Below are 27,166 nucleotides of genomic sequence, written 5' to 3' on the forward strand. Positions count from 1 at the left end.
AAAGGAATGATTATAAGACTCAAATTACTTCATATTAAATTTCTGCCCAGTGTATACACCAAAGGCAGTACTGACTGAATGCACCATGTCGTAGTATCGTCTCAGATGACCAACATATACCAAGGCAACAGGATTTTATTAAATGGGCCAGACGCTCCAGAAAGCCTAGAATCAATACCCACTACTTTTGAGTTACTTTAATGAAGGGAAGGAGCTTTCTAGATTGACCACTCTCCTGCGCCCTGGGATGTCTCTGTCAGCCTTTTACTGCCATCCTCAAAAACAACAACAAAAATCACTAGGGCTCAGACCCCATGAGATCGTGTAATTAAGCCCAGCTAGTTAAGAGACATGCAAAATTTTCTTCCTTTTAATTCAAATATAACACTTGTTTGACCATTTCTTAGAACTGGAAAGTTGCAAAAATTAGAACAGAATTACTGTAAACTGGTATGTAGAAAATATGTCTGTTTTCTTTTTGGGAATCGCTGCATGTTAATTCATTGTGAAACTCTGATGTTTCATAAACTGTAGGAGTAGAAAAATTGAAATCTATTCAGTCAAGGTTATAGATGACAACAGCACAATGAAGTCTTGGTAATTACTGTTCGTGCAAAATGTTTTTGAAGGACACATCTAAAAGTAAATTTCCTCAGATTTGAGGAGACATCTACTTTCATAATTACAATATGAAGCATGACAATCTCCATGATGGCATTTGTTAAAAAAAAAAAAAAAAAAAAAAAAAAAAAAAAGAGCTTTAAAGGATTATAGGGCTTCTTCTAGAAAGGGACCTTGAATTTTAAAATCCCATTTTACTAGTTTCATGTTCTCCTTTGCCAACTGATGGGGCATTGCCTGGCATCTCTTTGCTCACCATATAAAGCTAGCAGATGGCATAACTGTGAAATCCTGCCTGATACAGGCCCTCCAACAATTGAGCAAAATATTCCTGTCCGTCAAAATACATTGCCATTTTCAGTGACGTTAGTTGACTTATTAGGCTTCGTTGTTCCCATTGGTTGCATCCAAGTATGGCTAGAAAATATTTTTGCACAAAGTTATGTATTATTTTTTGTTGCTCTTATACTGTAAAAGAAATGAAGATTAATGGAAGGGAAGTTGATCTTTTATGGAAATAAAAGTCCCTTAAATGTTGCACAGGGGTTGGGCTCAGAGGTGGTACATTTGCCTACCTACATCCAGGCCCTGGGCTCCATCCTCAGCACTGCAATAAAGTTTTTAAAAGATACATGTTTGGGGTTGGGGTTATAGCTCAGCGGTAGAGAGCTTGCCTCACACACATGAAGCACTGGGTTCAATCTCAGCACCACCTAAAAATAAATAAAATAAAGTAAAGATATTGTGTTCATCTTTAAAAAATATAACTTAAAAAAAAAAGATACATGTTTAACTATTCCATTTGAGCCAGCAAATAAAAGCCAGTCTCCTGTTTTATCACTACTGTCCTTCCTACCAGCTGCTGCCATTTGACTATATAGTCAATCAGCTGCCTTCAGTTTTCCATTGTAGGAAGAGTTGAGAAAGCAGAGGTGATTGGCAAATAAAGTCAAGTAGTCCTTAATGTTAATCTACTAGTGCAGCATTGCCAAAGCCATCTGGCACAGGACCCTCAATTTCTAGATGAAAAATGTGGTAACTCTATTTCCAAAAGAAAAATTAGGATATAAAATATAAACCAATGCTCGAGCTAACAAGTACAAGAATTCTTTTGTAGCAATACTAACCAAACTTTCCAAATCAAGAGAACAGTCTTAGAAAATCTGGTCTATTTAGCTAACTGTGTCAAACAAAATAGTCAAATTTCTTGCCCATGTAACTTTGAAAGAGTTGGGATAAAGATCTTGTCAAGCAGAACATTTAGTTATGATTATAAAGATATATGTTTACTTTTCTACTGATGTACAATAAGGTAATGTCACATATAAAGAGCTAGATGCGGTCAGTGCACAGCTGTGATTTGAACAAATAAAACCATAGCATCTAACGCTCCAATTCAGTATAAACTCAAAGGAGGGATAATGTAATTATAATTTGCATATATAACAGGATAAATTGCTAAAATCACCACCAAGTAATAGTGAAGAGTCAGAAAATTTTTATAACTAAACAGAAATTGCCACTAAAAAGATAGACTACAAGCAATGAAGACATTGAAAAGCAATGTTTACCTGAGGTCAGTTCTATTAACTATCGGATATTCTCTATTACAGACAGTTGACCGACCCAAGGACTGGTACAAGACTATGTTTAAGCAAATCCACATGGTGCACAAGCCTGGTATGCACGTTCTGTTTTCTGTTGGGGGCCTTGTGATTTGAAGGAAGTCTACTCCTCCTTCGCATGATTTCATTCACACAAAAATGTCAAGACCCTAGTGAATCTCATGCCCCCTTTCTTTTCAACATTCTTCCTGTTCTTTTATCACTCCTCAACTCACAGATGTGTGCCTCTGCCTCACCCCCAAGCTGCCAGAAAGCCTCTTAGAAGGAGCACCTTGGACACTGCCAGGTGTTCTGGTCTTTTCCCTCCATCCTTCCCTGTTCACATCCTGCACTGGGCATGTTGTCTATTTCAACAGACTCCTCTTTCCTCCCTCCTCCCTCCTCCCTCCTCCCCCAAGGGCTCGCTCCTTATCAGGAGAGTGATGTAGGCAGGGCTGGCTGAGCCTGCTCCCTGCAGTTAACAAGCCTCCAAGGGAAGTGAGAACAAGGCATGGGCTTTGCATGCTGTGAAGAGGGCCATAAGGCAAATACATTAAAGATAAGAAAGGTCAGTCCAGAGAGGCTCAGCAAAAGGCAGTACTTGGAAACATAAATGGATATTATGAACTAGGAAAAACGCATTGCTCTTTTAGCAAATTTCTGATGTTTCTCTGAAATTCTGCTGTGTTGTTATGGCATGGTGACAGAATCTGTACTACCATAATATTTATGTTTCATTTTCTAGATGATGACACAGACATGTACAATACTCCTTACACATATAATGCAGGTAGGATGGGCCGATGGGTTTCCTTGCTTGTCATGATGATTTGATGCTCAACAATGTTGGAAGAACTACACCATCAGTTTGTTTTGTCCCTCTGTTTGACCACACTGTGGTTCCTATAATTAGGAGGTTGCTTGATTTCTTTTTTTCAGAGCATGCATAACAAAAAGATTGATCTTTTCTCATGGAAATGAGAATTAATACTGTTTTGTCTCATTCATCCCCACTGTTAGTTTATTCTGGGTTTCAGGAATGTTTAACCAAAGTGTGAAGGACAGGGTGAAAGAACATACCAGGTACAAAATAAGATAAAGATCTTCTTTTATCAACAGAGAGAGTGATTATAATTGGGAAAGATCTTTCAAATACACTTCCCAAAAAACAAATCAAGCAAAGTGTTTTGTGACCTTGTCCAGGTTTCTGCTCCAAAATGCAGTCAATCATTGAGAGATGTGAAAAATCCCACTTGGCTGGGCCACTTTTCTAACTCAGAATTGCCACTGATCCTGATAGAATAACTTCAGTCGGGGCACTGCCACTTGTATTTGAGTGTTCTGGCATCTTGTGAAGTGGTCTTCAGCTGGAGTGAGAGACCCTTAAAAAAAATGGTTCCTTTTATCACTTCTTCCTAAATGTTGCATCAGGTATTTCACCAAGGGCCTTCTCTGCCTGCCCAGCCACAGGCTCAGGACTGTTCATCAGCTTTGTTCTCATTTAGGGGTCCTTTAGCCAGCCTGGCAGCAGATCTGTGTGAGGCTCTCTCCTCCTTGACCCCTGAAGAACCAGCATTCATGCCCTAAAAGCATTAGGTATTTTGCTACTAGTTTCCAAAGACAAATAGAGGGAAAATGAGTAAAGCAAGCTTAGCTAGCTACTAATCTCTGGTTTTAGGTCCTGGTTCCCTCAAATTATAACGGGAAATCCATTAAGATATTCCCCTCCATCTTTATTTCCAGTTACCAGTACACCAAACTTACCTCCTTTATTTAGCTCAAAAGTTGAAGTCTGACTGTAGAACTGAGGCAAAAACTGTAAGTGTGGATGTTGTCTCTTTACATTTGTCACAGAAATTTGCATGGATCTTCGGGAGGAACAGATGAATGCAAATAAACTTACCCCGAAATATTGCAGTTGTGGAAATTCAGAATTCTTGTGATTTTTTTAAATATTGAAGGTGATGTTCCATGAGTAATTAGTGCAGGGAAAGCCAGAATTCCTATAAGTTTTATCGTTTAATCAGTAGAAACAGCAACTGCAACTAGTCTTCTCCCTTTTTACTAACCCCACATCCCTCTTCTCTTTGTCCTGTACTTATCCCTGATACCCTCTTCTGTCCACCCAAAGTAATCCTTCAGGGATGACTAGTCCCTTGGGTTTTATGATAGCATCTCTGACCCATCTACCATTTTATAATATCCTTTAATTCTTAGTATATTTTCCTCATTTGGTCTTTATTAAATGTTACCAATTATTTTCAGTAATAATTCTATTTGTGCCTCATTTCCTCAGATGTACTAGAAGCTTACTGAACATTTACCTCATTCCTCAAATTTACTAGAAGCTTATTGAGTGTTTATGTTCCCTTGTGCCTCACATAGCATCGTATGGATAGAGCTTGTTCAGGGTTTTGTTTGATTGCAATTAACATATTAATTGTCATATGTAAAGCACAGTTTTTAAATTATCAGCAGATATTTGGAAATAGCTCTAAAAATTTTTTAATCTTCTTCTGAAACCTTACCGATGTTATTAGCCTATGATCGACGAGAAAATTTGCTGAGTGCCTGTAAGTTTTTTTCTTATTAACAGTCTGAATGGTTACTAATTCCAAAATAATTGATGAAGATTTACTGTCATCAGTGAATGTATATGTAGTAAGTTAATAAATAATGATTACTAAGTTGATAATATTACAAAGTGATACATGACATACCGTCTTATGTGTGCATTATGAATATGTTTGTGGATAATAGTTTTTAAAATCATTGGGTATGTTGAAAGGCATGAACAACTTCATGCTTTTTTAAATGTTGCTTTTGTTTTTGTTTTTGTTTTATTCATGGTAGGTCTGTACCACCCATCCTACAGCACTCAGTCACATCCTGCTGCAAAGACCCAGACCTACAGACCTCTTTCCAAAAGCCACTCTGACAACGGCACCGATGCCTTTAAGGATGCATCCTCTCCGGTTCCTCCCCCACATGTTCCACCTCCGGTCCCACCGCTCCGACCAAGAGATCGGTCTTCAACAGAAAAGTAAGGCATTCCCCATCCCACAAAGAGGCCTATACCTAGCTTAGAATACAAAATAAAGCTCCATGGCATTCAGTAGAAGAATCAGTGCTTGTCTTGCAGGGAGAACATATGTACATCTTATTAGTCCCTACATAAACCATATGGCCCACCACTATGGAGACTGTAGCAAACATTTTGTTGGGTCATGCTGATGTATTTGAAAGATCTTTCGAATGCATGAAGTTAAACTTCAAGTAAAGTGGACACAGCCTCTACTTTTTGATCCAATAAGTGCATATATGAGATAAATAAATATAAATAATTTACATGGACTTCCTTTGTTACAGCAGGTGAGTGTCTATACAGTTAATTTTCAGTTTCCTCAGATCTGAAATATTAGCTTAAGAAAATCTTTTTTTGAAACCAGAGGAAATTATTCATTAATCATAAATAAGGAATTAGCTAATAAATGTCTATGATTCATTTTCCCCAGTTTTTTTGAGCTGATCCTAAATTTTCATTCCACTGAAATATTTTTATTCAGAGTATTCACACTCAAACAAAAATTTACAAACACATTTTCATTAGGTCATTTTTAGTAGGATTATGACACTAATATTCCTATTATAGGTAATCTTTATCCGGAACTCATTAGATAGGCACTTTTCCCATATTATGTCATTTAATTCTGAGAACATCCCTAGGCATGTCTTCTACTTCAGAGAGAAAGACAACTAATTTGAAAATTGCAGAAACTTGCTCAGCTCATGCAGCTAGTATATCAAAGCCAGGATTCAAACTCAGCTCTGCTTAAATCCAAAGCCTATGCTGGCAATGAACAAGTAAGGATACAAGAATTAGTCTTTATTAATACTGGTTATTAAGCATCATCTATCAAAACCCTTTAAGAAAGTTTATATTCAATACCCCATTGACAATAATTACTGATCCTTATAGGGTACATGATGTCACAAAAATGAACACAAGTCACATGTGAAGGAATTCTCATTTTAATATCGATCTCTTATGAATTATGTGTTTAGAAAGTGTGATGTCTTAACACTGAAAAATAATCATTTAGACACAAAATAGTGTCTTTGCTATCAGAAATGACCAAAACTAACTCAGATTTAAATGTACTATTTCCCAGTAAAGACATAAGATGATTGTTTAAAAATTCCAGATGGCTCCTATATGTATTTTCTCATAATGCTCAAACACCTCTGCAAGAGAAAAAGACACATTTTACTCTGTCTTATAGAAGAAACAAAGACTGAAAATGTTTAAAGGGTCTTTTATTGCTCAGCAATTTACTAGACTGTCAGGACTTGCCTCTAAGTTTCCCTCTTGGAGCACTACTATTTCCAATATGCTCTGGAGTCAGAATTTTATTCCCATCTATGGAGTCAGAATTTCCCTAATCTAAAGTCAGAAAATCCTTTTTCCTGAGAAATCTATAATCAACAAATTTTTCTTCCTTCTCTAAAAGATGCCTTCCTCTTTAGTCTCAGCTGCCTGAAACAGTTTGACTTTCAAAGTCCTTCCTTGGAGCTTTACTTGCTAAATCCTTTTGTGACAGTCTCTGAATGATGTATGAGCTCAGGAAAAAAAGTAGATTCCCATGAGATCAATACTGCACTCTAGTTTATCAAGGCTGACACCAAAAGGGGTCTCCCATGCCACTCTGCATGTTTCTGTGTATGCCAACCCAAGTGCTTCTGTTGAACTCCTCGCAAACTCTTCTACCACTTGTAAGAAATAGAATCAAATATGGTGTGTGTGCTACTCCTTATCACTTTGGATGGAGGACACCTAGTCACCCAGTGGTGGGTTAAACTCTCATAGCTTCACAGAGCCTATATTGCCACTTACCTCCTGTCATATTCTTTAAACTCAAACATACACAGCTGTCATTACTGACCCATGAGTTTACTAGCATGTCATTGTCTGTGTGTCCATAAGCCCCTCATGTGAGTTTTTGAACCAGCAGTGGGATAGTCCCATATGAAAAAAAAAAAAAAAACCCACAGGAAATATAATATAAAAAGAATGACTTTCCTTAAATCATTTATGTCAAGCAAAATATACAATATGTGCTATTTTCATAAATTAACTTTTTGTCCTGAGATTTTTTTTTAAATCTCTGCTAAAATTAACTTTGAAAACAGAGAGCAAATAGTTTGTGTACAGCTGCTTTAAGCATACAGGATTATTTTAGTGTGTGATTTGTTGTTTATTTCTAGGCATGACTGGGATCCTCCAGACAGAAAAGTGGACACCAGAAAATTTCGGTCTGAGCCAAGGAGTATTTTTGAATATGAACCTGGGAAGTCATCAATTTTGCAGCATGAGAGACCAGTAAGCACTTCTCATAAATCAGAATGCCCGCTCAGTAAGCTGCCAGGGTTCCCAAATAAACCTGAATTGCACATCGTTTAGTGATTTTTGTCATGAAGGTAGTTTATTTATTGGCATTATTTAGAAATCATGTTTATTTTGTTTCATGATCTGTGCATCTCGTCTTAGAATTGGTACACTTTAATAATCATAGCTATTTATTATATATACTTTTAATATGTATCCAATTATTTATATAATTAATGTATCCATGTACACACATATGCTAGATTCATTAGCATAGCTACTCTGTGCTTAGTCATGAACCTAAATTTAATTAAAAAACAAAACACTCATAAACACAACATGTAATTTCTATTCTAGGTTGCCAATGAGAAAAATCATTAATTAATCTCCCTAATATATGCAGACACAGGAAGGTTCATTCTTTGCCTTCCTTAATGGTTTCTTAATATTTCTTTAATTTAAGGGGAAATTTTCTAAATGCCCTTTTTATAACAAGTTACTTACTTGATTTTTATTAAATCCCTCTCAGGTTACTAAGCCTCAAGCATCCTGATTGATTGTCATTCTAGGATCAAGACTATTTCATTTTGCAATATTTTTTCTAATTATTGATTTTAAGGATATGCAAACAAAAAGATATGTAAACCTGAGAAAAATGCTTTGCTTCTTCTAAGTGCGAGTTAAAGTTAACAAATAGGTTCTTCCCTGGTCCCCTGGATTTTTGCTCTCCCCAATCTCCTTTTTTATTTCTCCTTTTCTTCCACTCAGAGATCAGCACCCTCAAGATCTCTTTAAAACTCTGCAATTCCTCTGCATCTCTAAGCCTGCTTCTAGAAAAACCCTTTATGTCAATATCAATTTACTTCGTCCTTGCCTTAAAAGAATTTTGGGATCAGTGAACAGGAAAAAGAAAGTTTTATTAGCTCCCCCAAGAGTAACTAAGAAAACACACTATTATATAGACTAGAAGGCAAAGCCAGCCCTGAAATTTAATTGGAAACCCTTGCCTCACCACACCCAACCTAAGTGTCCTTGATTTTAGTTTGGGAAACCCTGTATTAGTGGTGGTGTTTTTAAGAAGCATGTTCAAAACCTTATAATCATATAATTCAAACAGACATTTATCTAAGTCTCCTGTGGCTCTCTTCAAACAACTCATATGTTTTTGAGTAACAAAAAAACTAAAAGAAAAAAGGAACATCACTGATTCGCAGACTCCATTTTACGAACTTATAACCCATTTTCTACGTTATATGATTGAATATCGAGGTACTTTAAAATTTCCCAGAATGAGAATTAAGTGAAACAGAATGTTACAACTCCATGAAATTGAAAATATCATATTTAGATATAAATAGCAAAACTTTAATAATCATTCTAATAATTATAAGACTCCTAGGATGGTGGATGTTGTAATTGTATTGAAATGCTTTCGTAGCTAGAGTGTCAGAAAACAGAGTCAACTTCAGAAGTTTTCCCATCAGGATATTGCTATGGTTTACTCATTCAAGAAAACTGGATAAGCACCAATTATGTGCCAGACTTTATATTGGGTGATAGGGACATAATGGGGAACAAGACAGTGTCTCTGCCTTAAGGAGCTTTAAGTCTCTCATTGAGTATATATACACGACTAGATCTGTATTTGTGCCAATAAGCAACCTCTTCAATGGCACACCTAAAAATCCTCCCTGTGCCCACCTAAAGCTCATTCATGGGCCCTATTGTTGTGACTCAAATTCCTACATTACTCAAGTCTTTAGGTTAAAGCTTTAAAGACTCCTTGTTGTAAAGTAGCAATAATAATAGCAACAACCAAAACAGTCATTGCAAATCTTTACTGAGCACTTACTATGTGTCATGCTTCCATAATTAGTTATTTATGCCTTATCTCATGTAATGTCCCCAACAACCCTAAGAAGCAGATGTGTGGAATTCACATTTTATGGACAAAGAGACTGGCAATATTAACTAACTTAGCTGGTGGGTGCACTCATGCCCGGTGCACTTGATCACTACTGTATTAGATTAGCTGAATGGGAAACGTTTAGCTGGGACTCAACTACCACCTAAGTCTATTTGATAATTTTGCAGGTATAAATTAAGTTTATTGACTGATTTATAATAAGTTAGTATATTTTATGTACTTTGCCAGAAACCTGGGCCCTGAGTAATTATGACCCAATACTTAATTGGTCCTAAAAAGAAAGTTCTAGAGCCATGAGTGTTGTCAGAGATTTGGGTATGGATAGGAAAAGATAAGTGAAAGGAACCTAGAAACACTTATCTTTTCACAGGAAAAGATAAGTGAAAGAAACCTAGAAACATTGAAGGAAATGAGAATGGCTCTATGGAGCAAAATTTTAATCCTTCCTAAACAAATTTGTTGGGAGCTAGTGTTATGCCAAATGACTTGAGCAAGTCATATGTATCATTTTAGTCAGGCACTGTGTTATAGGACTAGTCTATTCTCCCTTCCAACGACCACAACATCAATCCTGAATCCATTCCAGTCCTCTATAACCTGGGGAGGTGGGGGAACAAAGGCCTAAGGGTAGTGGTACTACATATCAATCTTGTTTGCAGAACATTCTAAGTGTCTTGAACACACAGATGTAGAGGACACAGTACAAGCTTGCTAAATAAGAGTGATGTAAGACAAATGGACAGCACAAAGGGGTTTGAAGCTATTAGGGATGCACCTTCCTGTCTTTTTACCCCAAGACGGTTTGAAAGCATTTCTTTGCTCTTCTCGTTTTTAATTTTTAAAAACCATACACAATAGTCAGGCACTTCTCTGTTGCTTTTTTGAATTCTAGGAGGACCTCTCCATCTGCTCAGTTTTCTCAAATGTCAACTCAAATCCCCTCTCTCCCAATGAACTCAAGATCCTGATCACAATGAGAGATACCATTGTCACTTTTCTCTTCAGGTCCATACTTGTTCATTGCCTGAATTACACTTGATCCTGTCATTGCCTGGACCAGGTAACAGCCACCTAAAGATCCATTTCCCTAATTCTCCAACCTAATCTCCACACCACAACTAGAGCAATATTTAGAAAATCTTTATAAAATATCCTGCTCAAAAATTTTTTCCTGGCTCTCTGTTGTCCTTCATTCAAAATCCAAATCCTTTATCATAATTTACACAACACACACACACACACACACACACACACATTGTGTGACGTAGTCCCAGCATCCTCTGCAGCCTCATCTCTCCCCACCCACCCTACTACTGGGTTCCAACTACACGGGGAGCTTTCAACCTCCTCATTTACACAGGCTATTTCCTCTGCCCAGAAACCTCTCCTCACTACCTCTTCCTTCACATAGAAATTTTCATCCTGTGTCTTAGTATAGTCACACTGACTCCAGGTAATTGTCCCTTCTCAATTCTAGGTTTAAAACTCTCCCTGCTGGTACCTGCAGACTCCCACCTCCATGGCCCATATCACACAGAACTGTCATGGCCTGTTTACTTGTCTGTGTCCCTCTCTCAACTTCAAGCACCTTGAAGGCAGGAACCATGTCTGGTGCAGCATCCTATCTCCCACACCTAACAATGCTTGACATATGGTAGGTGTGGGTGAATAACTCACCAAATTACTAAGTGAATGAATGAAGGTTTTGCCCTTGCAGTTAGTGTAAAATTAGGGAGAGACTGAATCTTGGTTCTGTTGCTTATCTTTGAATGCCACACATTTCTAGTGACAAAAGGCCCAGTGAGTCACCATCAAGACATGCAGGAGGGATTCTACCCAGCTATTAGTAACTATGGCTCACTAATTCCATGATTCTCTGGGATACAAAGGAGGCAGAGGGGGCAATACTGTTTGAACAAAAGTCCTTCCCAAACCCTGGCAAAAAGACCTTCTTCTTCCTTAGGAATCAGTGGCATATGCATTTATGCTGTTCAACCGGAAAGCAAAAGTAAATGCACTTTGCTGAAGCTCATAAATATTCATTTGACTATAAATTTAGAAATGTTGACTAAATGGGCCTAATGTTTGATATCTAGAAAAAGACTGCAATCACCAGTTGAAGTCATCTTTAATTGACTTGATCTGTAAATCAGAACCATATTTCCACAATTATTTATTCCAAGAGGCAATCACAGGAACTCGCTATCAGGATTATATTAATAAAACTTTATGTCTCATCTTAATTGAATATACTTGTAGATGAGCCATGTTAATTTTTTTCATTTTAAAAGGCGTTTGATCAGGACCTCTGTACATTTAATAAAATAAAAAACAATATGAAGATGCCCTTTTCCCTAAAATCACTAAACCTACACATAATAAGAAAAGCCAAAGGAAATAAGCATTGAAATCACTATACAGAGTGGAAATTTGATTTAAACCATGAATGAACATGAGCTGCTTTATCAACAAAAGTTGCCACTCAGAGATAAATGTATAAAAATTTTGGAAGTTTTATCTAATGGTTTGAACCATAAAGAATTATTCCAACTAGCAATGTGTATAGCATTCATTATTTATTATGGATCTACAATAAATATAATACTTAACAGCCAGTGCTTTGAAGCTTACAAGTTAATGAGCATAAAGTCTCAAGAAAAAAATGCATCAACACTTCTTTCTGTTTGGAGCAACATAAAGCAAGTATATGCCTCAGAAGACTGAGAACTGTGAAATTTCTGTAGCCACAAAAGCAGCTAAATGCTTTTAAACTGTAAAAATTGTTCACCCTTGTTAGCTTTTAAATAAGGATGATGTGTGATTTATAGTTATAGCTTTTCTTAAGTATTTCCTCTTACACTGGTGACATAAAGCTTGTATTAAGCAGAGGTTTGCTGGGATCTTAAAAAGAGGGTTAGAAAGATCATATCAGTTATCTCTGCTCTTCTGCCTTTTATGAGCAATTAGAATGAAGCATGACCATACTTCCTAAAATAACTCTGATATAGGAGGAAAGTTGAATGAGGGAGATGATTAGCTTTCATATATTTTTGTTAGCTGACCATCTGTATACACGCCGCTGATTATTGTGAGATTTGTGTGTACCTCAGCAATCTCAGCAATCGCTACACAATGCGTTTAATTGTTATGTAACTAAGGCGATTCAATAGGTCAACCACAGCAAAGAGAAAATTCTAGTTCTGCCACTTACATTTTATTTCACACAAAGGCTCAACTCAGGTGTGTGCCTTTCTTTATATGCCAAAGTTACTGAAGACTACCAGTGTTATTGTTTTGTGGGTTTTTTCTGCTAATGTCTACTGGCATAAAGTCTAGATCATTGCCCATTGAGATTATAAATTGTATTTTTAATAGGGAAAAATCATAATTAATGGGACATTGCCATTATAAGATATGGTACCAAATGATAGATATTCTGCTCCCTTTTCTATATTCTACCATAAAAACATATTTCCTTTTTTCTTTATTTTATTTATTTACTTATCTATTTATTTTTTGAGTCAGGGTCTCACTAAGTGTCTAGAGTAGCCTGGAATTTGTGCTCCTCCTACCTCAGCCTCTCCAGTAGCTGGGGTTTTAGGCATGTGCCATTGCTCCCAGCATAAAATGAGAACTTAGTTTATCTATTTTTTATATATTTTCTTGAAGTTGAAGTCAAAGTGAAATTATACTTAATGTAGCTAGTAAATGTGCTGCCCTCTGCTGTTCATGCTCTTTAGGCAAATTTATTTCCTCTAATGGAAGTTATTTCTATCTCCTCTTAGCAAACAAAATACTGTACTTGAAAGAAAACGTAATAAAATCAAGATAACTACTATCTAACTATAGTAACTATAAAGTTTGAAATAATCAGAGATTAGTTTCCTATGGGAGAACTAGTATGCCTCTCTAAACAGAAGAAAAATTACTGAAAAATTCTCTTTAATGTCAATTTATCAGAAACTCAATTCCAGAAAAACCTTTCTATGATAAATTATATTTTGTATCTATAATGTTCTAGATAATAACTTGAAGAAATAATATTTTAGTAATAGCAAAATCTTAATATTTTTGGAACTATTGAATCAAATTTCTTTATTAAACAGAAAAGGGCAAAGTAGTTACAAGAATGTTTTCTTTCTTCCAGTTTCAGTGTAAACCCAATATAATAGTGGCATAAGTTAGGGAAAATGTCTTAAGAGTTCTGCAGCATTTTCCCATACACCATAGGATATTCTCTCATACTTTTATATATTGCAAAAATAACAACAAAGCAAAATGACATTTGAAAAAAGAAAAAACAAACAGCTTCAATACCAGAACACCAGTGTGGTCTTCTGTATATGTGCATTTTTTTTTACTGTAATCATCAAATGCCAGCTTTTGGGTGTCATAATAACTACTGCACAAGTGCATGTTACATTTTTTTCATCACTTATCACATACATTTCCTAGGGTTATTAAACAGTCTTTGTAATTATGATCTCTGCATGTATTGGATAACTTGGGTCCTTGCACTATTTTTGTTATGATGTCTCAAACTTTTTCATCATCATGTGTAGTTATTATTACAACCTTTTACTATAAATACTTAAACAAAACCACAACACAAAAACACTTTGAGTGTATATTATTCAATATAGACTGAATCATTACATAGGGCTATTCATTACATAGGATTTAAAAAACTGTTACAAATGCAACAAGTCAATAAAACACTAAAATGAGTTCATGTAAAATAGAGGTTTTTGTTGGAATATGGACTATTTCAAAACCCTCAAAATTATAAAAGATACAGAATGTTTCTTTCAAGACTGAGTTGTAACTATTCAGTGGAAATCCTTGAGCTCCTTTAAGAATTGTAAGAAAATTATATGGAATTGGCTTTGGACCAGTGAGTGCTTAAGGGCCTTCTGGAATATGTCTTGGGAGTCTCAGCTCTTCTCCTGGCCAGGGTTACCAAATAATTTTTTTTAGGAATTTTTTTCTCACTTAATATACTGCACTCTTCAACTATACCATATTTAACTGGTGTCGTGTGATAATTATCAAAGAAGTAGTAAGGCCCCTGTAGTACTTTAAATACCCAATTTTAATTTTAAAAAGGAACATCCTGAATCAATCTGGTCAGGCAAGTATTATTTGAACACACTGAGTATGAGAGGGCTAAGTAACTGCTGGGTGTCTGCTTTCTATTACTTAAGTAATTGTATGGATTTTCTCCCACTGTTTATGTTAACACTCCTTAGTTTTTCCATCTTAAATACAACCATTCCAAAACCAACAGAGGAAAGCAAGTCAATTATAAAAATTGGCTTTTCTCTAAATTAGAATGGCAAGGAAACCAAGGTGAGATTTCATCCCACACTCCCTCCCCCGTCACCAGCCATCCACAGCACCTACTTGGGGAAACCTGGCTCCACCCAGAGCCTTTCCTGTAGCTCAAAGTATGCAGGAGGAAAGGGAATCTTGGGGTGGCTCAAAACACGCCATCTGTCTTCACTGCCCACTCCCGATCTTTACATTTTTGCAGTAAGTCAGACTATTCCAAGGGTCTCTGGTCCTCGACCCCCACTGGAGCCTTTGAACCTTCTGATAGGTTTCCTCCCCAGCCTAACACAGCACACAACACGCACTGACCCGCGTCCTGTGGGTTCATAGAGAAGCCCTATGTAATGAATCAGTGTCTCCTTCACCCCCTCTTTCTTACAGCCCCCTCTCCCAACATCTCCGACACCTGTTCCAAGGGAACCTGGCCGGAAGCCTCTTTCCACCTCACCCTACGGAGAAGTAACGCGTAGCCCCTCCCCTCCGCCCAGGAGCGCCATCCCCGCGCCAAACTCATGCGCCCCAGCTCTCTCTCCCATCCGGGTGAGCTCCTTCCTTCTTTTAAGTTTTCTAATGCTCGTGGGGAAGCTCAGGAGGAGCCCTGTTCTCCAGAGGCTAAGAAGGCCAAGTCAGAAGCTGGCTACTCACACCTCCCCCGGCTGCCCCTCTTCCTTGTCACCTAGCCCTGGATTCTTCCTGCCAAAAAACCCCCTAACCGCTTCCCAGCACCTCTTACTCCTCCCCGCACCTCCTATCTCTTCTCCCCTTCCCTGCCCCTGTCCCAGCCTCTCCAGATGCCTGCACCTGGGGGAATTGTCTGCAGACTTCAGACCCTGGGGCTGCTAGTCACCAAGAGGCCAGGGACAATGATGTGACCAGCCTCAGAAGAGCCATTTGGTGCCTCTCTTGAGCCTATTTTAAGACTGGGGTGTGCTCTCCATGCTTCCATAGCGAGTTTTCCATGGTTTGTGCAAGGAACTAAGGAGAGAATTAGAAACCTTGGCCAGGGGCAATAGCCAGGGACCTTGACGCTCATCTTCATATCCTGGTTTTACTCATTTTACTTTACTTCCTCCGTTCTCTCCTGCTGAGGTTTGTTGGATGAGAGTTGGTGCATGTTGGCGTGTGAATGCGCGCGTGTTTTTCATACCACACAGCATTTCCCTCACTTCGCTCAGTGTGCCTTTTCCTTCCCTTTTCCTTCACGTCTGCTCTAGACTGATCGCATAAATCCAGATGACATAGATTTAGAAAATGAGCCCTGGTATAAATTCTTTTCAGAACTGGAGTTTGGACGCCCGGTAAGTGAGGTTAGCCTTTACTATAAGATAAATAGGAAAATGTTGTTTGATTTATTTTAAAACGTACCTTTATTGGAAGAGAGAGGTTTCGTTTAGAGAACAAAAAAAAAAAAAAAAAACTGAATGCACAATATATATATACAAATGCGGTGGAACTTAGTCCACATTACTTCTGTACCAAAATGGCTAAGGCCCTCAGACACTTGCTGTATGGTTTTTCCAAATCATGCATCAGGATTATCTTGTATCTAATTAATTGCAAATTTAATATGCTGAAGATTTTTCTGTTCTGGAATATTTAGGCAATTATTACAGCTGTATGGATTTGTACTCATTTACAGTTCACTTTGATCTAGTTCAAACAAGACCATGTTGGCAATTATAATAATAATAACAATAACTATTGTGTAGATCCCATTTGCTGAGGAATCACCAAGTCCCTGGAGAGCTGGCTGTACTCATTAATCCATGAATCTTTCTGATGCCCCATAATAAGAAGAAAACAGGAACAGAAAGGTTAAAATTTTGCACAAAATACTAAATTGCAGAACCAGAAGTTAAAACCAGGCCTGTCAAACAACAGCAACTAAAAGTCTCTGGGTAGTGCCCACTCTAATATATGACCAGAATATGCCCACTATAAAATACCTACTGAAAGGAATGTGAGAAAAGAAAAAAATTAAGAAACCCTGTTAACCTTGATGTCCAGTGTTGCTAGTGAAATCTGCTGCTATGTTGCTATTCCCTAAACTCCCACCCAAGGATGCCCCCCCCCACCCTTGGGCTTTATAGGAATAGAGTTAGTTTAAGCTTTAAATAACTCCCTGTAGTAAATCAAGTTTTATTTGGGAAAAGTATTTTCCAACAGCAATGCATTTGATGTGTCAGTCACGTTTCATGAATTTTAAATTCTTAAAGAACATGCCAATTACACTGCCCAACAACTTTTATTAAAAATCAGAGATATGCTGGGCATGGTGGTGCATGCCTATAATCCCAGCAGCTTGGGAGGCTGAGGAAGGAGGATTGCAAGTTCAAAGGTAGCCTCAGCAACTTAGTGACGTCCTAAAGCAACTTAGCAAGGCACTATATATATATATAAAATGGTTGGGGATGTAACTCAGTGTTCAAGTGCCCCTGGGTTTAATCCTTGGTAAAGAGAGAGAGAGAGAGAGAGAGAGAGAGAGAGAGAGAGAGAGAGAGAGAAAGGAAGGGAGGGAGGGAGGGAGGGAGGGAGGAAGAGAGAGAGAGAGAGAAAAGAAAAATCAGAGTCTATGATCTTTTACCATATCATATGCTGATTTATATGCTTGTATATGCATCATAAATGGGTTATGGTAGACCCTTTGACCATTAAAATGCAAAGGAAACCTGATTAGATTTATTATATTGTATTGAACTGAATCAAATGTGACTGTAAATGAATATAAACCAAAGAACTTATCCTGAAATTTTTATTACTAATAGGAGAAATGTTTTCTCCATTTTTTTTCATTTGTATCCTAACATTAATATTAATGTATTCTATTTAAGAAGAAAAAAGTTCTCGATCTTTGTTTTATATGTCTTGTTATTATTGCTTAGAGAGTTTAGAAGGATTATACCAACCTCTGTACTGAGCCTAAATTATCAGCATTTTCTACAGTCATTTTCTGCCACACAATTGAAACTTACCAGCATGCTAGCCACTCGCTCCTTTAATGTTTCTTTAATGAACCTTGCATTCCTCTGTGGCCAAACTAGGAATGCTAATTTTGATTTGATAAAATGAGTTTATAAATTTACTAATTGAACACTAGCAATTTTGCCCAATGCTTGAGAATATCTGTAAACATTGCACTCTTCCTGCTAGGCTACCCCATTTTGCTCCATTCATGTCACTCTTTATTTGTATCTGATGCTATCAGCACTCAATTTCTAACTGTTGTCACCTTTTCCACATGTTCATTCCTTGCTGCCATTGATTCTCCTCCATTCCATCTCTACACTTCTGCTTATGTGGTTCATCTACACCCCAGCCTCCTAAAAAGGCTCTGGATTATGTTCAAGATCATTCTTCTGGTGTTTCCAATGAGGTAAAAGGAAATTATTCTCTCTTTTTCAGATTTCTCCCTTAGAGCCTGTTACTGTGATTCTGAACACCCATGTTTTACAATTCACTGTAGTGCCTAAGCTAGTTTTGAAAAACCTATCTTTGTATCATTGTGCTGTATCTAGGATCATTGCCTAGACATTAATTATACTACAGACATTGGCTATTTCTAATTTCTACATGAAGAATCATTCCAGTCATAACTATCAGTTAAGCTATTCAGCGCAGACTTGGTATTCAGCAGCATGAAAATAAAAAATCAAAATCATTGTCATATTAGTGCATATATTAACCACTGTTTTTCTTAGGCTGTGGAAAATAGAATTAGCAAACTTCTCAGAGCCACTTCATCATCATGCTTACAGAATTTAGATTCTTAAGTTTTCAGAAGCCTATGTACCACATTTGCCTAATATTTATTTTTTGATTCCTTCATTTTCCTAAATACTCAAAACTTATGGATTTTAGTATCAGTCAAGAATAGGGATGACAAATATGTGTTATGTGTGTTATAACTTACCAGTTTTATACCCTTGACAGACACCACTAATTCTCTCAACACTATAATCCAGGCAGACACTATAACAGATCATCCCAGGCACATAGATGAAATTGACTTGAAATATCTATTAAGAACACTTACAACAGTCAACTAGATGAAAAATTTAGGCCATGTAATGTAAATTTTTATTTGAAATAGGCAAAGAGATTATTGAAAAAAATAGAAAATATCTTTAGACAAAAGCATTTTTCCCTACTGTCTACAAAGAAAACAGAAAATTATTTTGGAAATCAAATAAAGGCCTTACTAGAAGACAGAAGGAAAAATGGCACTGCTTGGTAGCCAATGGCCGTATAAAAACCTCTGTGAGAACTCTTAGGAGTAGCTAGGATGAAAGCAAACAGAATAAACCAATTTTCACACAGTATTTGCTTTATGGTCTTAAGTGAATATAACACTTAATAAATATCTTATTTCTATTGAAATTTTAAATTAAATATGTGCAAATAAAAACAAAACTAATGTTGCAGGAGGTACTACTGACACATAGAGGTGATCACTGGAATTGCAGGCATAGAGTCTCAGAAGGAAATTCCCAATTTTCTAGAGCTTTAATTTGCAATCCAAAATTATTTTCCCCATAGAAGGCATCAGAGTGTGTGTCAAAGCAGGGGAGTGACCATGATATTTATATATCAAACCAAAAGTAAAATGGAATAATCAGGAACCTTCTGGATTACTGAATTCAGTTATTTTTTAAGGTTTATGTTTTGTAGCAGACATATACTCTAAAAACATCTAATAAAACAAGCAATTCTATTCTATATGCTATGTTACCTTTATGTATGATTAAAGGGTATCATTTCAACTTTTTAAACAATTCAAGAATTGATTTTGAAATTCTATTTGGTCAGATATTTCTAGGATAAGTATCATGTCCAGCTCACCCAGTTTTTAGTAAATAAAAGTAAAGTGCAACAATTTTGAGAAATATGTCCAAAAATCACCTGATAATATGGTGGGGGGGGACTACCACTGATCACTCAGACTTCATGTTAGTGCTCTTTACTTTATACCACACTTTTTACCATTTCCAAGGGATATATATAAGAGCTCAATCCTTTTAGAAATAAATTTACTTAGTACAATTTTCATTAACTGTTGAATTTTTGTGAAATGAGTTCAAATAATTAACATTTCACAGTAGTTCCTGGACATAAAAATATTTAAAAATTTCATTTTATGCATTCTAAAATGTTATGATAATGGCAAAAAATCACTTAAAATTCAGTTTCTGTTCTTAAACTATTTGTCACTCTCTCTTTGGGATTGAGAGGAATGTTGATTGATTTTAGTAGCATATTAACTATGTTATCAATATAAGATCATGGTTTGTCAGAATGTAATAAAACACTCCAATAATGTATCTAGACTTTGTTTTTAATGCCATTTTGTATAACATTTCTAGTATATATATAAATTGATTTGATATTCATTACCTTAGCTACCATTTATCAAGAGTCTGGTATATGTCATGAATAAATCGTTTTTATTCTCCCAGTACTGGGGATTGAACCCGTGGCTGAAGTATGCTAGGCAAGTCAACAACCAAGCTACATCCCCAACGTTTTTTGTTTTGTTTTGTTTTGAGACAGGGTCTGCTAAATTGCTCAGACTGGCCTCAAACTTGCCATCCCTCTGCCTCAGCTTCCCAAGTAGCTGGGATTACAGGCATGTACCATTGTACCCAGCTAGCAACATACTTTTTAATCCTTAAATATAACTGAGAAACTAACATTGATGAAGAATTGTTACCAGATTTTAAACAAAGTTTAATCACATCATTCTTAACAGAAAGAAAGTTTCAATATCTACTCTTCATTAAAACGACCTTCTAGGTGTGATAAAATAATGACTATATGTAAACAATAGATCATAATAAGTCAAATGGATTGCTTTTTTCTGTATAGAATTTTTATTTTAGGACAGATATCATTCTTACAATTATGGGTACAAGTTTTTCTCTTAGTCACAGATGCTTTACCTAATAATGTGATACGGAACCTTCTCTGACTATACACAGAATCAAAAACTGGTTTTAGCTTATTTGAAAGTGAAAATCATCACAGGAAAAATAATTGCAGTTTTCTGCAATAATACTAGGTACAATCAATTTATCAGTTCTTACACTCTGTTTTATTTCACATTACAATAGTGTTTAGACTCATCATAAATTGGCATTCTAAAATTTATGATCTCTTCAGGGATGTTCAAAAGTGTTTTGAATTTGACCCCACTTGATGATCAACAGTGTATTATTGTGTCCCAAGAAAACCTTGATCCTCACAGATGACAGTATCCAGCAGCTCTGGTGTTACTCTTCTGCACACATGTAGAATTAATAGTTCTAAACTATAATATAACTATGTGGTTTTATTTTTTTTTACTTGTTTGCTTGCTTTCTTATTTACTTTCTGTTTTTCTACCTTCCCAGTATCTGATTCAGAGTTCAGTAAATTAAAACAATCATGAAAACTTATCAGGCTAGTGTCCCATATTTTCCTAATTTCGTATTTATTTAAAAACTAGGAATCAAAGCATTTTCTAGGAACTAAACATATTAGAATATAATTTTTTGGCCCAAAAGGAGAAAGAAATATTCTCTGGTCAAGAAACATTTTTATTTGTCTCTAGGTAAAATTCCATTCTCTTTCAATGAAATAAAATTAAATTAATATATCAGTTACAAAAGCAACTTTATAGTTACTTATAAGGGGACTTGTCAGATTGACCTACATAAACAATTGTACGGTTAAATATTAATATTTCAATTGACTAATTGATGTTAATTTCCCAATTAACAGAAAACAGAGTTATAGAAATTATTTGTTAAGTGGGGTTAACATGTGTAGGTCTTCAATATTCTGGTAAAATATTTTCATGTAATAGGAATTTAAAATTAAAAATTTCAAATCTTACCTTTCTGGCTAACATTTTAAAATTTCCATATAGACAAAAATTTCAAATTAGAATTTCAGTTTTTTCATCAAACTAAACTAAAATTTGTCTGATCATAAATAGCATTTACTATGACCAAAGTCATATAAATGTGTTATACATTTCCTTATGCATGCTACACATTGTCACCCTCAGTCCCATCTTGTACTGTCACCTCCAAGATTTGGGAGCTCAATACTAATCCTCTCTTGCCTTTCAGATAGTTCAACAATAATCACAATGGGTGGCCATGGAAAATGGGAACTTAATAATCTATCATTTTTGCTTAGTATCAATTTTATTGTACTCTACAGAATAAACTTTTTAAAAAGTTATATTTTGATTCATTAGATCATTTATTTTAAACTAACACTGAACTTACTTAGATCTGTACCTGACTGAAATTCCAGGTAGTTTAGTTTAATTTCAAATCAAATACTGTGGATTTCATTGAAATGTCAGATCTTTGTTGACAGAGGAAAGATATCTCAAGTTCTGCTTGATGACAACAACAAAATTATAAAGAATGCTTACATTGTGTAAAAATCGAATAATGACTGCAAATATATTTTTAAACATAGTAGACATTTTCTACTTACAGTCAATCAGTAGGCAGCTTTCTGAACTTAATATTACAGAATAACTTTAGCTCTTTATTCAGTTCAGCATTCCTGAGGAAATATTATTGATTCTTCTTTTTCCCCATGTAATGAACACTTGGGCTGTAGATAACTTGAAATTACAACAAGAAATGCAATGCACTTTCTCAGAAGAGAAAGTATATACGAAAAGTGAAGCTCAGGTTGCATAACTTCTATTTGGGAAGGCATTTTTATTCTCCTTATAAATGGTACTTTTAATCTCAATATTTGTAATACTCTTTTTAAATTACCTAATTTAATGTTGACAGACAAATGAAATTTGCCATGGTAATGATTGTCATGAAGCTATTGTTCTATTTTAACAGGCCTCCATATACCAGTCTATAGACAGAAGCCTGGAAAGGCCTGCTAGGTAAGAATCCCATGACATTGACAACCAGAATATTCTATGCCAGTGGTTTCTTTTTCAATGGTAATTATGTATTATTTGCTCTTATTTTAAGTACCATCTCATGAATTTAATTTTGGCATCAGTTTTATATGATCATATTCAAGAATTTATAAAATTTAAGTGAAATAATTCTGGATTCCTTCACAGATTGATATATTCTTCCCTTCCCTATCTCAGCCCGCTTTTCTTTCCTTTTCATAAGTATTATACATAACTCATTTTTAATGTTGTTAAGCAATATTTATGATAATTATTTTAAAAATTTATAAATTAGTAACTCTTACATACATATTTGTTAATTATACTGACCACACAAATCAGAAATTCTTTTACTAACAATACATGAAGGCTTACTGTATACTTGGCATTCTAAGTACCTAAACATATTCAATCAAAAGACAACACTGCGAGTTAAATACTGTTGTCTCCGCTGTATCTCTGAAGAAACTAATACTTCGGTTTAGTAACTTGCCAAGTTTACACAGCTGGAAAGGAGAGAAACAAAATAAAAAGCCTTCAGAGTCAGTCCAAAAGAAGTTCTAATAAGTAGGCTTCAAATATCACACTTACTTAAAAATCTTGATGAAATTCAGTCATAGTTCAATAGCAACATTGAATATTACCAACTCCCAGCTATATTGTATCATCAACAAATAACTTTCTTTTGCTCTTCTGTAATTTTTATCAATTTAAGTAGAAAGCTCATCCAGCTACATTAATAGCACAAAGAAAGGAGCATCCAACTTCTCCTTTTATCTTTTGTATCTATATATTCACCCAAAATGTTTTAAATGTTTGAATTTTAAAGTTTTAATCTGTTCTAAGGATTGCTCTAAAGATACAGACCCTCACATGGCAGGATAGTCACAGCAAAAATATGTGTAGGAGATGGAGCCTCCTCATTAGAAAGAATGCAAATTCTGAAGTCTATTTCTGTACTTCCCAGGTGTGTGTTTGGTTTGCTCATTTATATATGTGGGGTGTACATATCAATCCCTCATAGGTTACTGGGTGGGCTAAATAAGATAAAAATGTAAATAAAGCACATAGCATCTTACTGAGCTCCATAGGAGCTATATCCAATGCTGTCACTGTTTACATAACTCTCTCCAGTGATTTGACAGACAGCATGCTGTATGATGGAGCCTGTCAATCACTAATATTCTTCTCAGACTCACAACCACAGTAAAAACTCCTTGCTGTAATAGAGCATTCTATACAACTCAGTGGAAGGAATTCTTAATAGTTAATTTTCTGGAAAAATTATTGGTCTTTCATTATTTGCATATGTAATGTTGGAATTCCTGTATTAGGTCTTCCAAAGCTAAGATTATTAGGAAAGCCTGCAGGCAATCCTTGAGGTAAAAGAAACTAATTTTGCTAGACATCTTCCTTTATTTCAGTCCTTTCCTTTGTTTTTGCCCACCCACCCCCACCCCCCATTTGGATCTGTTCATGCTGTTGGAACTCACTAGAGAAAAGATACATTATACGTATCATAACACTGAATTTCCAGTATTGACAAAATGTTCACCATAGGAGAATTTTTATTTTAAAAGGTGATTATAAATATATGCTCACACAAAGAAACCTGTGTATGAATGCCTATAAGCAGTCTTACTCATAATTACCAAAATTTGGTGAATGGGAAATGGTGGTACATCCATATAATGGAATATTATTCAGCCATAAAATAAATAAGCTATCAAGTGACACAAAGACATGGAAGAAACTTAGAAGTATGCTACTAAGTGAAAGAAGCCAATCTAAAAGACCACATACTGTATGATTCCTACTGTGATATCCTGGAAAGGGCAAAATATGGAGATCATATAAAGATCTGACATCGTCAGGGGGCAGGAAGAGGAAGGGATGGATGCACAGGGGATTTTTATGGCAATAAAACTATTCTAAACTATTCTATGTGATACATTGTGAGGGACAGATATCATTATGCATTTTTTTAAAAAAATCCACAGAACATATAATCAGATACAGCAGGAACCCTAATGTAAACTGGAGACTTTCAGTGATGAAATGTCAGGATAGGTTCATCAGTTGTAACAAATACCATAGAAGAGGTAAATAAAAACAGAAACTGGAGTGAGTATAAAGAATTCTCTATACACTGTGTTTCAGTGTCTGCAAAGGATTGGCTTGAGAACACTCCCCCATCCTCTGCCAAGGATATCATAATCTGCAGATGCCCAAGTATCTGATGTAAATGGGCATAGTATTTGCATATAATCTATGCACGTCTTCCCAGAAACTTTATATTATCTCAATCATTTACAGTGTAGATGCTGTACAAATATTTGATATATTGTATTGCTTGGGATAAAAAAATGTATACATGTTAAATACAAATGCAATTTTTAAAATTCTCTCCCATCTATGGTTAGTTGAATCTGTGGATGAAGAACCCACAGAATGGAAGTCCTATACATTCCAGTGATTTTTTTTCCCTGTAAGCCTGAAGCTGCTCTTAAAAAAAAAAAAAAGTCTTTAAATGTTCTAAAACATGTATTTTTTTAACATATGCTGTGTGTTATATATTCTTGGGGTTTTAAAATGTGTAACGATATATATCACCACTATGTCATAGAGAATAGTTTAGAATAGTTTTTATTGCCAAAAAAATTCCCAGGGCAGCACCCTTTCTTCCATCCCTTCCTCCGCCCAGCTCCTAACACCACTGATCTTTTTATTGTCCCCACATTTTACCCTTTCCAGAATATCACAGTTGGAATAAATGTCTTAAAAAGATGATTCTAAATAAATCATTTTAAATGTCAAGGAATGAGATCCTCACCATGCTGTTTTGGGGTACAGATTTAAGGGTTATATACCATCTTCTCTAGCACATCACATGGGCCTTTGTGGTGCATGTGCTAACTTCCACTGGGACCAGTCAAACTGATGTGATTACTTCTTTCAGTTCTGCAAGCATGGCCAGCGACTTCAGGAAACGGAGGAAGAGTGAGCCTGCAGTGGGTCCACCCAGGAGCTTGGGGGAGCAAAGTGCAAGCAGGACCAGCCCTGGTCGGGCAGACCTCCCAGGATCCAATGCCACCCTTACGAAGTCTTTCATTAGCTCTTCTCCTTCCTCCCCCTCAAGAGCAAAAGGTGAGCAAAGATAAAGGAATGCACAAAAATGAACTAGTTAAAGTTTTGACCTAGACTGACAGTGAGAGCCAGGCAGTGAGAGTGATATGTGCTACCTTTTACCTACAGTGTCATAAGTGAAGTACAGTTTCAGAACAATGGCTTTCTTCCTTCCCAGACTGACTCAAGCTGGCCAGCCACTTGGGTTCACTTAAAGGACTCAGATAGCTTCTTTTCATGCTTTTCCCCCAATATAGATATATTTTTATGAAACACATACAAAGTATCAAATAATTTGTTTGGGGGCTTATAAAGATGAAAGATGATATTTATAAGCATTAATATATAGTAAAAATTTCTAATGTTACTCTACCTAGCAAATCAATCACATTTATAAACTAATAGTTACAAACAGCAACAGAGAAAATTATTCCCTAAAAACATACATTTAAAAAAAAAATCTTTAAGTAAAAAAATGCTTACTCTATTAAAGTTGGGTTTTTTTAACCATTATCTCTTTATTTTGGCCAATCTTCATATATATAGTAGAGCATCCACATTCTACTGTGCAACACGGTGTTCAATTCACCTTGCAATGAGAACTGACTGGTTTTGAGCCATTATCTTAAACTTGAGAAATCAATAAGCCATTTTTCCAGATGGCCTCTATCCTCTTTGGAAAGGTAGTGAGCTAAGTATTAGAAGGGAAGAAGTCATGCTTAAGGTCCCTGGAAGGTCATTTAGTGCATCATTGCCTCTGGGACAGAAATATTTCTAAGACAGAGAGTGAGGATTGAATGAGCTCCCCTATGTCCCTCTGAACCTTCAGCTATAACCAAATCTGGAGCTGTTGGACTCTCCTCCAGTATCTTGGAGCTGACAAGAGACAAGCACTTTAAGATGTGTGAAGAAAATGAGCTCTAACAGAAAGTTCTATAAAATAGATTCAGCCACGTCACCAATTGTAGGCACTACAGCCAGTGCCACATTTAGAGCTGATCAGTAGCTGTGGAGATGGCTGCCCTGTGCACAGCGGGGACCCAAGCCTTCCAAGGCCTAGTGAAGTTGTGAGTAGGACCCAGCTGTTCCCGGAGAATGAGCCCCATTCCTTGTACCTTTACTCAGATAAGTAGATGTGCCTTTACCAGATTCTACTCATTTGTGCAAACAAATATCTTAAGGTAACAAGTAGGTTATGAAATGCACTGATTCATTATTCTTGGATACTATCCAGAACGTTAAAAGGTTTC

General features: G+C 36.0%; 1 protein-coding gene across 12 annotated transcripts in view; it reads left to right on the forward strand.

Annotated features, from left to right (window-relative positions):
- Sorbs2 (sorbin and SH3 domain containing 2) overlaps positions 1-27,166 on the forward strand; it is a 92,914-nt gene that overhangs the window by 31,931 nt on the left and 33,817 nt on the right. For 4 of the 12 annotated variants that reach the window (XM_071610484.1, XM_071610485.1, XM_071610487.1 and 1 more), the window contains 6 exons: positions 2,235-2,301; positions 2,971-3,015; positions 5,079-5,268; positions 7,491-7,605; positions 22,726-22,772; positions 25,750-25,937. In XM_071610484.1, coding sequence (XP_071466585.1) covers positions 2,235-2,301; positions 2,971-3,015; positions 5,079-5,268; positions 7,491-7,605; positions 22,726-22,772; positions 25,750-25,937 — 652 coding nt within the window. Of the gene's footprint in view, positions 1-2,234; positions 2,302-2,970; positions 3,016-5,078; positions 5,269-7,490; positions 7,606-15,250; positions 15,410-16,083; positions 16,168-18,185; positions 18,243-22,725; positions 22,773-25,749; positions 25,938-27,166 lie in introns of all 12 variants that reach the window. The other 8 variants (XM_071610480.1, XM_071610488.1, XM_027926925.2 and 5 more) reach the window with 6 other exon arrangements.

Source organism: Marmota flaviventris, chromosome 3 (assembly GCF_047511675.1).
Source record: "Marmota flaviventris isolate mMarFla1 chromosome 3, mMarFla1.hap1, whole genome shotgun sequence".
Classification (NCBI taxonomy): Eukaryota; Metazoa; Chordata; class Mammalia; order Rodentia; family Sciuridae; genus Marmota; species Marmota flaviventris.